The 17,621-nt window shown below is 51.5% G+C and overlaps 1 protein-coding gene across 1 annotated transcript in view; it reads left to right on the plus strand.

The window, feature by feature from the left end:
• Positions 1-17,621, plus strand: part of GNMT (glycine N-methyltransferase) — a 208,050-nt gene that overhangs the window by 100,844 nt on the left and 89,585 nt on the right. Inside the window, exon 4 of the mRNA XM_085610115.1 lies at positions 8,972-8,992. Within this exon, the coding sequence (XP_085466241.1) occupies positions 8,972-8,992 (21 nt within the window). The remainder of the gene's footprint in view (positions 1-8,971; positions 8,993-17,621) is intronic.

Here is a 17,621-nt window from a genome sequence, read left to right on the forward strand (position 1 = left end):
AACTCCTCTCTGAATACCTCATTCAAAAAGTACTGAAAGGCTGCCGGGGCGTTGCACAGACCGAACGGCATGACGAGGTACTCAAAAAGGCCGAACCTGGTCTTAAAGGCGGTCTTCCACTCGTCTCCGTCCCTCATGCGCACCAGATGGTATGCCCCTTTCAAATCCAACTTGGTGTAGATACGAGCTTTCTTGACCTGTTCCAGAAGTACACTGATGAGAGGCAAGGGATACCGATTTTTTATGGTTATCGCATTCAATGCCCTAAAGTCCACACAGGCTCTCAGCTCCCCATTAGCCTTCGGGATGAAGAAGAGTGGCGAGGCGGCCGGAGACTTGGACGGGCGGATGAATCCTAGCTTGAGGAGTTTATCCAGGTACCCCCGGAGATGCACGTTTTCAGGCTCCGTCAGGGCATACAGCCTGCCGCTGGGAACGCTGGCCCCTGGCACCAGGTCGATCTGGCAGTCAAACTGTCTATGTGGTGGTAGCACTTCCGCCTTCACCTCATCAAATACATCCTCAAAACTGTGATAAGCCTGGGGGAGAGCCACATCTTTTTCTGCCGCTGTAGCCACCGTCTGACTCCCGCTCTCATCTGCGTCAAGGGATTCCGTTCTTATTCCACAATGCAGGATGCAATACGGTGACGTCATTTCGATGCGATGTGTTGGCCAATCCACAAAGGGGTTGTGTTTCTGTAGCCACGGCAATCCCAATATGACGCCATATTGGGGCGCTCGGATGATGTTAAAATCGATTTGTTCCAAATGGTTCCTCCCATATCTCATCGGAAGGACCCCCGTGTGCTGTCCGATGGGCCCCGTCACCAATCGCCTTCCGTCTACCGCATAGACGTCTTCGGGTACTGCTTTGGGAAGAAGCACTAGCCCTAGCCTGCATGCCTCGTTGTGGTCCATAAACATGCCAGTGGCCCCTGAATCCACCATGGCCACAACGGGTATCCACTGGTCATGCACTCCCACGTGCACCGTGATAAACAGGTGTCGTTGTCCCTTAGTGACCGAGTTGGAAAGTGAAGGGATGGATGAGTGACTCCGAGATGCCCCTTCTCTGGTCTTGGAGTCCTCTAGTTTTCCGCCGGTATGTCCACCACGGCTGTTACCGACCGGTTGGCCCGATAACGTGACGTCGTCGGTTTGGCAGGGCATTCACGTACGTAGTGGCCTTTTTTGCCACAATATAGGCACAATCCTTGTTTACGGCGTGACTCTTTCTCCGTGGCTGTGAGGCTCGCTCGTATTGCGCTGATGTCCATGGGTTCTCCCTTGGATGCGGTGGAAGTTTCAGGACTTCCCACCGTCACATAGGATGGAAGGGATTTTCCTTTTCTCCCATGATCCCCCTTTCTTTCACTTAGCCTATGTTCCAGCCGTAATACCAGGTTGATAAGGCCCTCACATGTCTTGGGTTGAGGGTCAATATGAGCCACGGCGTCCTTGAGCTCATCGCACAGCCCTTGATGGAAGAGCGCCGTCTGTTTAGCAACAGGCCACTTGGTTTCCGCAACCAGCCTTCGGAACGCGTTGAGATACTGCACCAGGTCGTTGGATCCCTGTCTCAACTCAAGCATTTCACGGTCCGCCGTGTACGAGTCAGCCCTTCTGTCGAATACCTTCAGGAATTCCTCGCGAAAAGCACCCCAATCACATAAGAGGGGGTCGTCCCTGCTCACCAGAGGTACGGCCCATTGTGCCGCGTTTCCAGCCAAATAGGATATAAGGAAAGCCACACGAGCCTGACTCGTGGGGAACGCCTTTGGTTTGCACGATAAATGTAGCGCCACTTGTGTGAGGAATACCTGCACTGTGTTAGGATCCCCACTGTACCTCTCTGGTGTTGCCAAGGGGATGGCTACCGGCATTTCCACTACTACCGCAGGGGTCTGGTTCGTGAGGGAGGTGCTGGGCGTGAGCGGGTCCAATTGGATAGCATCCAGTCTGGCTTTTACATCGGCTGTTTCTTGCCTAGAGGCAGCCACTTCAACTTGCATGGCCGCTAAAGCAGCCAGCACATCATCAAGTGTTGCCATGTCTGTTATCGACCGGGAGACAGTTAGTGTTATTAAGGTCGGATATTTTGTAACGCCCTGAACGTCTCAGGATCGTTTAACAGACACGACAATGAGGACGCAACCACTTGTGAAGGGTTAGTTCTTTTAATGAAGGCAAATAAAATACAAAGAACAAACAAAAGTTATAGTCACTGGAATCCTCCAGGCTAAGTACGTTACCAGCCCACAGCACGGATGGTCCTAACCGTCCTCTGCATATACGCCGATCCCGGCGTATGCCAACAGAGGGCAGAAATGAAATGGCCGACAATGCCAATCGGTAGGCTGTGAGGGGCACGAAGAGTGTTGGGGAGAATCGAGGAGTCAGGGAAACACCCAGCCGGGGTCTCTACCTGAAGGGAGCAGCCGCTCAACCTCTTCCTCAGACTGCACCGGGACGCGGAGTCACCTCCTGGTGATGCGTCACCGATACCCCAATCACAAGCAAGAAGACTGAACCGAGAGCAGCCGCTCGATCGATCCTGTGGACTTCCGAGTCTGTAACGCGGCAAACACCTCCTGGTGTGCGTTACAGCTGGCAGTCCCTGTGTCTCTGGTCGGGCTGGGAGTTACGACTCCAACCAGCAAAAGCGCCACTGCGCTTGGACTCAGCCGAGTCAAAAAGCGAAGCTCAATGGTTGACCGGTAGAGCTTCCGGGTCCTTCACAGGTGACGATGGGGCAAGACACGGCCCAGGGAGTAACGACTCGACCTACCTCCGTTCTTGCCTTACTGGAGCACCACTCCGGAACACTGCTCTTCACGAAGCAGGTACGTCGGTGTAAACACAATATCCGACAGCCTTGTACCTCCCGGTTCCTCCCTTTATAGGGCGTGTTTTCCTTGAGTTATGTAACAGCTCTCCTGTTTACATAAGGGCGTGTTTCCCTTGTATGACAGGAATTCTTGACACTCTCCATGTCAAAGCAGGTCAACGCCATCTCCTCCTGCTACAACATCCTCCGCATGCTTCGCAGGATCTACAAGTGGATCCCCACTGAAACAAGACGGACGGTGACACAGGCCCTCGTCAGCAGTAGCCTGGACTACGGCAACGCTCTCTACGCAGGCATCCCGGCCAAGCACCTGCAACGCCTACAACGTATCCAAAACGCCTCTGCCCGACTGATCCTCGACATCCCCCGCCGCAGCCTTATCACTCCATACCTGAGGGACCTACACTGGCTCCACGTCGACAAGAGGATCACTTTCAAGCTGCTCACCCAGGCACACAAGGCACTCCACGACGCCGGACCAGCATAACTCAACAGCCGACTCGGCCTCTACACCCCCGCCCGCCAGCTCCGCTCCGCCAGCCTCGCCCTTGCCGTCGTCCCCCGCATCCAGCACACAACCACCTGCAGAAGATCCTTCTCCTTCCTCGCCGCCAAGACCTGGAACTCCCTCCCCACCCACCTGCGGCAGACCCAAGACCTGCTCACCTTCAGAAAACTCCTCAAGACCTGGCTCTTCGACCGGTAGCGGCGCTGCCCCCCCCCCTTCCCCCAGCGCCTTGAGACCCTCAAGGGTATTGTAGGAGAGTAGGGTCTGCTATCCTATGGTCACCCCAAATTTTTGCTTTTTGCTTCACTGGTTTTTGACATATTGAGGCTGTGGGCCTGCCAATCAGACCCCCAGCCTGCTGTTCTCTCTACTAAATTAAAACTATGCACCCTAGGTGCATAACCAATTGGAAGTGGATCACCCTGTCAGCCCCTGTACCAGTGTACACTAGGTACCCAGGGCATTGGTGTACCCAAGGCCTGCCAAGGGCTGCAGCATGTATTATGCCACCCCAGGCTTGGCCTAACAATTTGACACAACTGGCTGATCACTCAGCTGGGGTAAGTTGGTGTAATCACCTCTTACTTAGGTGTAGTATACCTATACCTAACCTTAAATGGGACACCTGGTAACCTATAAGTCACTCCTATGGCAGGCCTTAACAATCCTGAAGGCAGAGTGCTTGGTTCCATGTGAGATGGTGCTCTGGCATGAGCTGAGCCTGTCTGCAGTGGTCGGAACAGCTTCCTTCTACTGTTTCCAGATATCGTCATACCATATACTCTTAAGTGCATTATGAACCTCGCGGTTAAATGCTATCTTTGGTTTGGCTTTATCAAAACATGTCGAGTAAGGTGTCATACGAATTGGAATACTAAACCCTCGCCAATTCTGGCGACGGGGTTAGCATTCCACCCTTCTAGAGGGACACGACATGTACAGTACCTGAAACCCGGGTAAAATCAGACATAGCCTCAGCTCCACAAAATGGATGCTGCCACCACAGACACAAGTCTGCCCTCCTGCTGCTGGGAGTCCTTCCAGCTTGGGAGGTGTGGACAAAGGGTTTCCTGCCAGGGGAGGTGCATGCACCACCCCAGACAGGATTTTGTGTATTGGTCAGGTAGGGCTTGAAAGAAACCAGACATGCCTGTGGCTCACAAGGAGCCTCGGTGCATATGCCAGTTCAAACCGGTCCTGGGGCACACCAGTCCCGGGCCTGGGGCGAGCTGGACAAAGGATTGGGGGTGTAACCACCCCCCTTCCTGGTCCCACCCATAGGGAGGGACCTAGCAGGTAGTCCGGCCCCTAGAATCCGCTTAAAGGTAGGAGCTGTGTCCTAAGACTTCAGACATCCTGGAATCAACTTAAAACTAAGAAGAAGACGGGAACTTCGACGCTCTGCTGCACAGAGGACTGAAGCCAATCTCCCCTGTGGTCAGGGAGTGACCACCTTGCTAACGCAAGCACCATCCAGCGAATCAACGTCTGCTTTGCCGCCGCCTCCCGCCGGAGCCCGAGCCCAGAGACTGACAAGACCTGGACCTCCAGACCTCTCACCGCCCGATCCACAGTCCCTGCAAAGAGGAGACCCGTGGAGGCACCGAGACACGTGGAGCCAGCCATCTTGAAACGACTACGACAAGCTGACCAGTGCAACAACCGAGGCACCCTCCAAGTTGTGCTTTGGGTCCTGAGAAGCCCAACCCTCGAGCAGCATCTGCACCAAAGGTGAGCCCTCCAGCATCTCCACGATCTGCGTGGGGCCCTTCTGCATTTTGCCACTCGACGCGCCTAACCGGTTGCTGGCCCGCTGGCTAGTGGCCATCTTGGCGACGAAATCTACAACAAACACCGCTGGTCTGGTTGCTCCAGACTGGCCCTTGTTCCCCTCCAAAGGAGCAATCCCTCTGACCTTGCTGGTCAGAACCAACAGCTGATTTCCGAATCCTTCTACAATTGCTTTTGCCAAGGCTTGTTTGCTTCGATCAAGTCGCCGACACCGCCGACAGCGAGAGCCTGCGTGGGACAGCTCGTGAACCGACTCCTGGACGTCGTCGACCTTCAGGGACCACGTGGCTGCGGAGACAAGCTACCCCTCATCACCTGTTTGCACCCGACATCGCCTGGTACCCACCTGGTGCCACGCTGGTCACTGGCTAGTGACTGTGAACACTGTCCCCTCTGCTTACAGGTCTTCAACATCTCCGATCCACTCTTGGATCCACTGCATCTCTTCCCGACCGACCGCCTGCAGCACTTTTGTCTACAGGCCCCACGGAACCGATAGAAGAAACCCGACGCACTTCGAGGCCTATGCACCCGCTTCCTGTGGGTGAGGTAAAGCTGGCACTCCGGTGCCCAAGTGTAGTATTACATCTCTAGTGCCTGTGTTCCAAATCTTAAGTCCCTAGGTCATCCGGAAGATTCCTTTTGCAGTAACTTTGTACTTTTTACGCACCCATTGAAACCTATGGGAGCACGCGTGTGACTATTTGCTCTGCACACGCCACCCGTGGACCTCCTGGTCACTAACTGACGTTAGCTCCTTGTAGGCCCAGCGATTCTAGAGGCCCTAGGCCTTTTCCCTTTCCTGTTCGTGGTACTTATACCACTATTTTAGTATATGGTTCGAGTGGCCACCAGGGCCTATCCATATAAAGTGCAACTTCTGTGTATTCTGTGATAATCTTGTTTGACGATTTGTGCTCCTGTGCTCATAAAGAGACTAGGGGTTACTTTGAGAAATAAATACATATATATTTTGAATATATATCTGTGTGGTGTCCTTTCATTGGTATAAAAGGGGGTTACTATTGGTAAAACAGCTTGCTTAACACGCTTCACGAGTTTAGCCTCAAAGACTGCTTAGCCTACGCTACCACTAGGGCAGCTAGTCCAAAAAGGTTGACTTACAACCACACCATAAGGGTTGCTTGGCATGGTACAAGGTGGTCACTAGAACTAGTGAACAGCATATACCAGGCCAACTTCTCACATTGGTGAGCAGCGGTTGGATTTGAGCTTGCTGTGTTTTACCATTGTAATCTCTTGGTTACCAATTGAAAGATCACATAGGTACCTGTAGGTACATATAAAACAAGATTAGATATACTTAAGTTCTACTGAACTTAGTTGTTGTAGAGCAAAGGGAGTAGCACACCCTGACTACAACTACTAGATAGGTTTAGTAGGTAAACCCAAGTGTAGGTAGATTGCAACACATCCACCCACACTTAAGAGCAATGGCCGGGGCAGAGGGGTCCACTGTACCCATCTCTGTTGAGAGTGACCCCCAGAGGGCACCATCCAGCTTTGCTACCCTTAATCAGAATGAGCTCAGGCATTTGGCAACTCTTAGAGGCCTTAAACAGCCCAAGAACCCAAACTCTGCTGAGCTCAGAGAGCTCTTACAGAATGATGAGAATCAGAGAGCACTCAAGAAAGCTTCCCAGTTAGCCCCATCAGGGTCAGGAACAGGAGGCCCCCCTTCTGAAGATACTACAGAGGTACCCAGTTCCAATAGCCATCCCTTAGATGAGAATCATACTACAGGGGAGGAAAGTGGTGAGGATACAGAAAGTAGTGATGATGAAGGGAGAACTAGCCCAGTGCCAAGTATTATACTTGGCCCAGCTAAACCAAGGCTATTGGGGACTGACAGTGGGTTCACCCCACTGGATCTCCCCAGTGGACTTAACACAGGGCTTGGAAGGCAAAGGAATCGCTCAGGTGACTCCAATGCTTCCCATGGCTCTAGAGGCTCTCAAGGTCACTCCAGGAGAAGGATGACCACCCCTCAGAGGAGGGAACATGAGGCCAAGATGCAAGAAGCCCAGCTGAGGATCAGGAAGCAGGAGCTAGAAGTAGCCCTGATGGAAGAGAAACTGAGCAAGGCTAGACAGCATAAAGAAAGTGGGTCTATACCCACTGGTGGCAGCATTGTCCCTAAGGACAAAGATAGGGTTTTCGATAATAGAAACCTGTCTAAGGTTGTGCCCCCCTACAAAAGTGGGGATGACATCCACAAATGGATAACTGCTCTTGAGAGGGCCTGCAAAGTACAGCAGGTTCCTGAAGACCAGTGGGCAGCAATCCTCTGGCTCTCCTTTGAGGGAAGAGGCAGAGACAGACTCCTCACTACTAGAGAAGAGGATGTCAGAAACTACAGAGTCCTGAAGAGTGTTCTAGTTGATGGGTTAGGCTTAACCACTGAGCAGTACAGGTTAATGTTCAGAGACACCCAAAAGACACAGACTCAGGACTGGTCTGAATACATTGAATGTGCCACTAAGGCTTTGGAGGGTTGGTTGCTGGGAAGTAAGGTATCTGATTTTACAGGATTGTATAATTTGATGATGAGAGAACAGATTTTAAACAACTGTCAAAACCAGCAACTGCATCAACACTTGGTTGACTCTGATCTGACCTCTCCCCAAGAATTGGGAAAGAAGGCAGACAAATGGGTCAGAACCAGGGTTAAGCAAAAGAACCAGAACCAGGGCCAAGGGGGTGATCAGAAGAAAACAGACCAAAAGGGTGGAGATCAGAAACCTAAAGACCAGAAGTCTTCAACAGGGCCCCAAACTACTGCTAAGGAGGGTGGGTCCCAACAACAGTCCAAAAAGAAGAAAGAAGGTCAAAAGAAACCCTGGTGCAATCATTGCAAAAATACAACTCACTGGACTAGTGATTGCAAAAAGGGTGGAGCCCCCAACACTGTTGCCCCTAAGGCACCTGCTCCCAGTACTACTGTTAGCAGTGTTGGTCCCCAGACAAAGGGTGTAGTGGGAATCACTATGGGAACTGAAGGAGATTCTGACTTAGACAGAACCCTGACACAGGCAGTCTTGATCTGTGATGGGGACATTGATTTGTCCCTGACTGTGAGCCCCAGTAACCTGGGCAAGTACAGACAGACTCCTTTAATTAATGACAAAGTGGCTCAAGCCTACAGGGACACATGTGCCAGTGTCACTATGGTGACACCAGGCTTTGTGGACCCTGGACAGTGCATACCAGGTGAGAACTACCTGGTGACCAATGCCAGCAATGCCACTACTTCACACAGTGTGGCAGTTGTTAACTTCTCATGGGGAGGGGTAACTGGCCTCAAAAGGGTTGTGGTTAGTGCAGACCTCCCAGTAGAATGTTTGTTGGGCAATGACCTAGAGAGTTCTCTATGGTCAGAAGTGGAGTACAGGACTCATGCAGAGATGTTGGGTATATCATCACATGTCCTTGCTGTGACCAGGTCACAGGCCAAAAAGTGCCTCACTGAACCACAGGTCTTGGATCCTGGCACAATGGACCAAGCACCTACCAAGAAGAAGAACAGGAGGGTCAAGGCTGTGCCTTCCCCCCTGCCTCAGAGTGATGATCAGCCTTCCCAGGAAGCTGATCTAGAGGACCCTGAAGGAACTGTCCCTGAAGAGCTTGAACCTGACCAGGTTGAGTTTCTGGGGACAGGGGGACCTTCAAGGGCTGACTTGAGGCAGGCTCAGTTATCCTGTCCCTCTCTTGAACCCCTCAGACAGCTGGCTGCTGCTGAGGCTGCTGGGAATGCTCAAGGTACCCATAAAGTGTATTGGGATGAAGGGCTCCTTTATTCAGAGGCTAGAGACCCCAAGCCTGGTGCAACCAGGAGGTTGGTTATACCTCTGCAATTTAGGGGCTTCCTTCTTACCTTGGCCCATGATATTCCTTTAGCAGGACACCTAGGCCAGAACAAGACCTGGGACAGACTTGTCCCTCACTTTCACTGGCCTCATATGAATGAAGATACAAAGGAGTTTTGTCGCTCCTGTGTTACCTGCCAAGCCAGTGGCAAATCAGGTGGCACAACAAAGGCCCCCCTGATACCACTACCTGTGGTGGGGGTTCCCTTTGAAAGAGTGGGAATAGACATAGTGGGTCCCATGGATCCTCCCACTGCATCTGGGCACAGATTTATACTGGTGGTAGTGGATCATGCCACCAGGTACCCAGAGGCAATTCCCCTTAGGACCACTACAGCTCCTGTTGTGGCCAGGGCCCTGCTGGGAGTATTCTCCAGAGTGGGGTTTCCTAAGGAGGTAGTATCTGACAGAGGTACCAACTTTATGTCAGGATACTTAACAGCTATGTGGAAGGAATGTGGTGTCAACTACAAGTTCACCACCCCTTATCACCCACAATGCAATGGGCTTGTTGAGAGATTCAACAAGACCCTAAAGGGTATGATCAAAGGATTACCTGAAAAGCTCAGGCGAAGATGGGACATCCTTCTACCCTGCCTTCTGTTTGCTTACAGAGAGGTCCCACAAAAAGGAGTTGGCTACAGCCCCTTTGAATTGTTGTTTGGGCACCCTGTGAGAGGCCCACTGTGTTTGGTGAAGGAAGGCTGGGAGTTACCTCTCAAAAAGCCTAAGCTAGACATAGTGGACTATGTACTTGGTCTCCGCTCCAGGATGGCTGAGTATATGGAGAAGGCATCCAAAAACCTTGAGGCAAGCCAGGCCTTACAGAAAGCTTGGCATGACCAAAAGGCTGTCTTGGTTGCGTTTCAGCCAGGACAGAAGGTATGGGTGTTGGAGCCAGTGGCCCCAGCAGCACTCCAAGACAAATGGTCTGGACCCCATACAATCCTGGAAAAGAAGGGAGAGGTCACCTACTTGGTCGACCTAGGAACTCCCAGGAGTCCCCACAGGGTACTCCATGTTAACAGGCTTAAAGCATATGTTGACAGGGCAGACATGGGCTTGCTCATGGCTACAGATGAGGGACAGGAGGAAGAGAGTGACCCTCTCCCAGACCTGTTGTCTCAGAACCCTGAAGATGGCTCAGTTGAAGGAGTGACCCTTGGAGGCAACCTCACTGCCCATCAGCAGACTGAATGTAGACAGGTTCTACAATCATTTTCACATATGTTTTCCTTGATACCTAGTCAAACTGACTGGTGTACCCATGTGGTGGACACTGGTGACAGTCTGCCTGTAAAGAACAAACTTTACAGACAACCTGACCACGTCAGGGACTGTATAAAGGCTGAGGTACATAAAATGCTGGAATTAGGTGTCATTGAACCCTCAGAGAGCCCCTGGGCTAGCCCAGTGGTTCTGGTCCCCAAACCTCACACCAAAGATGGCAAGAGAGAGATGAGGTTCTGTGTGGATTACAGAGGACTCAATGCTGTCACCAGGACAGATGCACACCCTATTCCAAGGGCAGATGAGCTCATAGACAAACTAGCTTCTGCAAAGTTTTTGAGCACATTTGACTTAACAGCTGGCTATTGGCAAATCAGATTAGCTGAGGAGTCTAAGGCCAAAACAGCATTCTCAACCCCAGGTGGGCACTACCAGTTTGTGGTGATGCCCTTTGGTCTGAAGAATGCACCTGCCACCTTCCAAAGGCTGGTGAACCAAGTCCTTACTGGGCTGGATGACTTTTGCGCAGCATATCTTGATGACATTGCTGTCTTTAGCTCCACCTGGGAGGATCACCTGATCCACCTGAAGAAGGCTCTTGAGGCTCTGCAGAGGGCAGGCCTCACTATCAAGGCTACTAAGTGCCAGATAGGGCAGAGTAAGGTTGTGTATTTGGGCCACCTTGTAGGTGGAGGCCAAGTTCAACCACTGGAGAGTAAGATACAATCCATCAAGGACTGGTCCCCTCCAACCACCCAGACTCAAGTTCGAGCTTTCTTGGGCTTGACTGGGTACTACAGGAAGTTTGTTAAGAACTATGGGTCCATTGTGACTCCTCTTAATGATCTGACATCCAAGAAGATGCCCAAAAAGGTTCAGTGGACAGTAAGCTGTCAAAAGGCATTTGATGACCTGAAGGAGGCCATGTGCTCTGCACCTATCCTGAAAAGTCCTGACTACTCCAAAGAGTTTATTGTCCAAACAGATGCTTCTGAGTTGGGTGTGGGAGCTGTGCTGTCACAACTTAATGTAGATGGTCAAGACCAACCCATTGCTTTTATTAGCAGAAGGTTGACCCCCAGAGAGAAGAATTGGTCAGCTATTGAGAGGGAGGCCTTTGCTGTGGTGTGGGCCCTGAAGAAGCTGAGGCCATACTTGTTTGGCACTCACTTCAAGATTCAGACCGACCATAAGCCCCTCTTGTGGCTAAATCAGATGAAGGGTGAAAACCCCAAACTGCTTAGGTGGTCCATTTCCCTACAGGGGATGGACTTTACAGTGGAGCACCGGCCAGGTACTGACCATGGGAATGCAGATGGTCTCTCCAGGTACTTCCACTTAGGACATGAAGACGAGACTGGTCAAGGCTAGTTTAATGTCCCAGCGTTTGGGGGGGGGTTGTGTAGGAGAGTAGGGTCTGCTATCCTATGGTCACCCCAAATTTTTGCTTTTTGCTTCACTGGTTTTTGACATATTGAGGCTGTGGGCCTGCCAATCAGACCCCCAGCCTGCTGTTCTCTCTACTAAATTAAAACTATGCACCCTAGGTGCATAACCAATTGGAAGTGGATCACCCTGTCAGCCCCTGTACCAGTGTACACTAGGTACCCAGGGCATTGGTGTACCCAAGGCCTGCCAAGGGCTGCAGCATGTATTATGCCACCCCAGGCTTGGCCTAACAATTTGACACAACTGGCTGATCACTCAGCTGGGGTAAGTTGGTGTAATCACCTCTTACTTAGGTGTAGTATACCTATACCTAACCTTAAATGGGACACCTGGTAACCTATAAGTCACTCCTATGGCAGGCCTTAACAATCCTGAAGGCAGAGTGCTTGGTTCCATGTGAGATGGTGCTCTGGCATGAGCTGAGCCTGTCTGCAGTGGTCGGAACAGCTTCCTTCTACTGTTTCCAGATATCGTCATACCATATACTCTTAAGTGCATTATGAACCTCGCGGTTAAATGCTATCTTTGGTTTGGCTTTATCAAAACATGTCGAGTAAGGTGTCATACGAATTGGAATACTAAACCCTCGCCAATTCTGGCGACGGGGTTAGCATTCCACCCTTCTAGAGGGACACGACATGTACAGTACCTGAAACCCGGGTAAAATCAGACATAGCCTCAGCTCCACAAAATGGATGCTGCCACCACAGACACAAGTCTGCCCTCCTGCTGCTGGGAGTCCTTCCAGCTTGGGAGGTGTGGACAAAGGGTTTCCTGCCAGGGGAGGTGCATGCACCACCCCAGACAGGATTTTGTGTATTGGTCAGGTAGGGCTTGAAAGAAACCAGACATGCCTGTGGCTCACAAGGAGCCTCGGTGCATATGCCAGTTCAAACCGGTCCTGGGGCACACCAGTCCCGGGCCTGGGGCGAGCTGGACAAAGGATTGGGGGTGTAACCACCCCCCTTCCTGGTCCCACCCATAGGGAGGGACCTAGCAGGTAGTCCGGCCCCTAGAATCCGCTTAAAGGTAGGAGCTGTGTCCTAAGACTTCAGACATCCTGGAATCAACTTAAAACTAAGAAGAAGACGGGAACTTCGACGCTCTGCTGCACAGAGGACTGAAGCCAATCTCCCCTGTGGTCAGGGAGTGACCACCTTGCTAACGCAAGCACCATCCAGCGAATCAACGTCTGCTTTGCCGCCGCCTCCCGCCGGAGCCCGAGCCCAGAGACTGACAAGACCTGGACCTCCAGACCTCTCACCGCCCGATCCACAGTCCCTGCAAAGAGGAGACCCGTGGAGGCACCGAGACACGTGGAGCCAGCCATCTTGAAACGACTACGACAAGCTGACCAGTGCAACAACCGAGGCACCCTCCAAGTTGTGCTTTGGGTCCTGAGAAGCCCAACCCTCGAGCAGCATCTGCACCAAAGGTGAGCCCTCCAGCATCTCCACGATCTGCGTGGGGCCCTTCTGCATTTTGCCACTCGACGCGCCTAACCGGTTGCTGGCCCGCTGGCTAGTGGCCATCTTGGCGACGAAATCTACGACAAACACCGCTGGTCTGGTTGCTCCAGACTGGCCCTTGTTCCCCTCCAAAGGAGCAATCCCTCTGACCTTGCTGGTCAGAACCAACAGCTGATTTCCGAATCCTTCTACAATTGCTTTTGCCAAGGCTTGTTTGCTTCGATCAAGTCGCCGACACCGCCGACAGCGAGAGCCTGCGTGGGACAGCTCGTGAGCCGACTCCTGGACGTCGTCGACCTTCAGGGACCACGTGGCTGCGGAGACAAGCTACCCCTCATCACCTGTTTGCACCCGACATCGCCTGGTACCCACCTGGTGCCACGCTGGTCACTGGCTAGTGACTGTGAACACTGTCCCCTCTGCTTACAGGTCTTCAACATCTCCGATCCACTCTTGGATCCACTGCATCTCTTCCCGACCGACCGCCTGCAGCACTTTTGTCTACAGGCCCCACGGAACCGATAGAAGAAACCCGACGCACTTCGAGGCCTATGCACCCGCTTCCTGTGGGTGAGGTAAAGCTGGCACTCCGGTGCCCAAGTGTAGTATTACATCTCTAGTGCCTGTGTTCCAAATCTTAAGTCCCTAGGTCATCCGGAAGATTCCTTTTGCAGTAACTTTGTACTTTTTACGCACCCATTGAAACCTATGGGAGCACGCGTGTGACTATTTGCTCTGCACACGCCACCCGTGGACCTCCTGGTCACTAACTGACGTTAGCTCCTTGTAGGCCCAGCGATTCTAGAGGCCCTAGGCCTTTTCCCTTTCCTGTTCGTGGTACTTATACCACTATTTTAGTATATGGTTCGAGTGGCCACCAGGGCCTATCCATATAAAGTGCAACTTCTGTGTATTCTGTGATAATCTTGTTTGACGATTTGTGCTCCTGTGCTCATAAAGAGACTAGGGGTTACTTTGAGAAATAAATACATATATATTTTGAATATATATCTGTGTGGTGTCCTTTCATTGGTATAAAAGGGGGTTACTATTGGTAAAACAGCTTGCTTAACACGCTTCACGAGTTTAGCCTCAAAGACTGCTTAGCCTACGCTACCACTAGGGCAGCTAGTCCAAAAAGGTTGACTTACAACCACACCATAAGGGTTGCTTGGCATGGTACAAGGTGGTCACTAGAACTAGTGAACAGCATATACCAGGCCAACTTCTCACAGGTATGTAGTGCGCTTTATAAATACCGTGATTGATTGATTGATTGATTGACAGAACCATCCCATTATTTTGTTAAACTTTTATATTCCTGCCATACAATGGGCGTTCTGGGTCCCAGGAGCAAATTGGGGCAAACCTCCTCTCTTCCCACTGGGGAGGCAAAAAGACTGGTTGCTCCTTTTTGGGGGATGTGGGTGCGGCCAATGCCAGAGTGCAAATCACCTTCACCACTTTCTTTTGCCCCAAAGACAAAATCCCTGGTGGCAGGTGGACATTCTACCTCCCAGGGGGCATATTTGGGGCAATCTCCACAATTTGGACAAAACTACTACCTGCCCCCAGGGAGCAGAAAGACATTATTGCTCGTTCTAGGGAGGGGGTATGGTTCAATGCTAGGGTAGGCCACACCCTCCTTTGGTCTGTTTTGAAATGCCCGGTGTTTAATGGTCATTTTGTACTCCTGGGGGCAGATTGGGGGTGAATACCCTTATCCACTCCCTGGGGGGCGAATGTTTATTGGGCTGCGGGATGCGTCTCTAGTGTCTAGTGGACTTTCAGCCCCTGAGGGACAAATTTGGGTAATTTCCCCAATCCCCCCCACCCCCCCAGGAGGGGGCAGAGAGACTGTCTGTGCCTTTTCAGGGTGGAGGCATTGCAACCTATTTTTAGGTCTCGCCTGACCCAGCGTATGCGCTGGTCTGGCGAGACATTTTGTGAGGGCTCCAAAAAGTGCTACCAGGCCAGCCTAGACCTACAGTGCATGTGCGCGGGCGCGCGCATCGCGCATTACCGCGATTACTTTCACTTTCGCGGCCGCATTGATGTTTGATTGCGATCACTTTCGCGGCTGCTTTGATGTTCTCCGTGAGGCTTCAATAGATTGCAGCAGTTAAAACAAGCATTGGCATAGCCAATAGGTCTCGCTTTTGGGACCTTATAAGTGTTGAGTTATGCAACTGTTGCATGGTTAAACACTCCCAAAGGCGAGACCTATTGGCTATGCCAATGCTTGTTTTCCCCTGGTATCTAGCGGGCTGTCTGCACTTCCTCAAGGAGCAGAATGGGGGTAATCATCCCATCTGCCATCCACGGGGGTCATAAAGACGTCACAGATTTTAGGGGCGGTGGGGGCATGGTCATTCCCTTAGTGAGCAGCCCCCATCCTATATTTGTTTTCCATTGACCCTGGTGTCTAGTGGACTTTCTGCCAGCCCCCGGGGGAGCTGATCAGGGGTAATTATACCGATCCCCCCCGAGGGGCAGTAATGCTGTATGTCCTCTAGTTAGGGTTGGCGGCATGGCTATGGCCATGTGTCAGCCCTCACCTCTATATTTGTTCTAGAAAAATGCATTCCCTGGTGTCTAGTAGGCTTTCTGCCACCCCAGGGAAGCAAATTGGGGACAATTAACCACATCTGGCCTCCTGGGGGGGGGTGGGGGGGGGGGGTCAGAAAGACTGTAACTATATTTTGTTAGGGTTGGGTGAATGGCCTTGCCCATACTGGGCTGTCCCCACCCCTATATCCCCTATATTTATTTTTTACTGACCTTGGTGTCTAGTTTGCTTCCTCTCCAAGGGGGGCAGATTGCGGGTAATTATCCCAAGCTGCCCCCCAGTGCAGACAGAAAGACTGTCTGTCCTCCTGTTGCGGTAGGGGCATGGCCATGCCCATAATGGGCAGCCCCCACCCATATTTTAGTTTTTTACTGACCCTGGTGTCTAGTGGGCTTTCTGTCCCACTGGGGTAGATTGGGGGTAATTATCTACATCTGCCTCCCATGAGGGGCTGAAAACTGTCTGTCCTTTTTAGGTCGAGCCTAGCGCAGCGCGCATGCGTTGCTCTATGGGGAGGCTTCTTGTGAGCACTCTAAACTTTTCCTAATGGGTCTGACTCCTCCCACACACCTCCTACACATTGGATTGGTCTTTGAATGTGGCTTTCAATAATAAAAGCCACAAATGGCCAAAGGCGAGTGCATGTCCCACCTCCTTTCCAAAGGGCCAGAGCTAGGGAGCCGTGGGTGTGAGAGTTGGGTGGAAAGGACGCGTATGTTTACTTTACTCCCCCCTTTGCTGTCAGTCCAGACGTTTTGCTGTCGGGAGGGAGCAGGGGCGCGCAGGGTGTCAGCTGCATTCCTCGCATCCCACGGCGTTTTGCCTGCGGGAGCGAGCAGTGCCTCCTTGTTAGCTGCCACCCACCCCTTGCTTGCACGTGTGATGTATCTTTTTTACTTGCACAGACGGAATATGCTATAGTTACAGAGATGGATAACAGACAGCCCCAAGAGCTGCAGACCAGCCCAGTAAGATAATTAAGGGGATTTGATAGTGTTGACATAATAACTATTCATTGGCCTTATGTAATGTTTCTTATTAAGAAGGCGCTGGCAGAATCTTCGAACTCACTGATGAGGCCTGCATAAAGAATTAAATTTCAGTCGCTCGGCTGTGGAAATCCAAATACCTCTAATTTTCTATATTTTTCTTTCCTGCATTTCCCTTGACAATCCCTTCCTTTGTCTCCCCTCCCCGTCACTTCTTCTCTACATGTTTATTATAAGGTCCCAAAGGCGAGACCTATTGGCTATGCCAATGCTTGTTTTGGGATGGATGCATAGCCATGCCCATGGTGAACAGCCCCCACCCCTTATATGTTTTTTTTTTACTGACTGGTGTCTAGTGAGCTGAGAAGGGGTAACTACTCCCATCTAACCCCCCCCCCCCCCCGGGTGTGGGGGGGGGGATGAGATTTTAAATTGGGGCTTGGGCGAGTAGAAGCCCTTTCTGCGGGGCGCGCCCCTATTCCCCGGTGCCCAGTGGGTGGATTCCTGCATGGGGATCACTGTCCTGTGGCGATTCGCAAGCAGGGCTCCACGGGGCGGAGGCACCATTGGAAAGGGGTGATTCTCCCCTTTCCATCCATAGAGAATCAGTGCTATGGGCTGATATATGCCCCCAGCACTTATTCAGCTAAAGAAAAGTGAGCCAGGCTCTTTTTACTTTCACTTTTACTTTTGCTTTCACTTTTACTGCAATGACATCAGTGCGCCCTGCATGCAGTTTGTCATTACAGTTACTTTTTTCTCTATTTTTCTTAATTGTTATGGGATTTGTCTTGTGTTGTGTTGTCACTTTATTACTGTCTGTGCGCTGCATAAATACTTTACAGCGTCTGAGTTAAGCCTGCCCTCTTTGTGCCAAGC

Source organism: Triturus cristatus, chromosome 6 (assembly GCF_964204655.1).
Source record: "Triturus cristatus chromosome 6, aTriCri1.1, whole genome shotgun sequence".
Classification (NCBI taxonomy): Eukaryota; Metazoa; Chordata; class Amphibia; order Caudata; family Salamandridae; genus Triturus; species Triturus cristatus.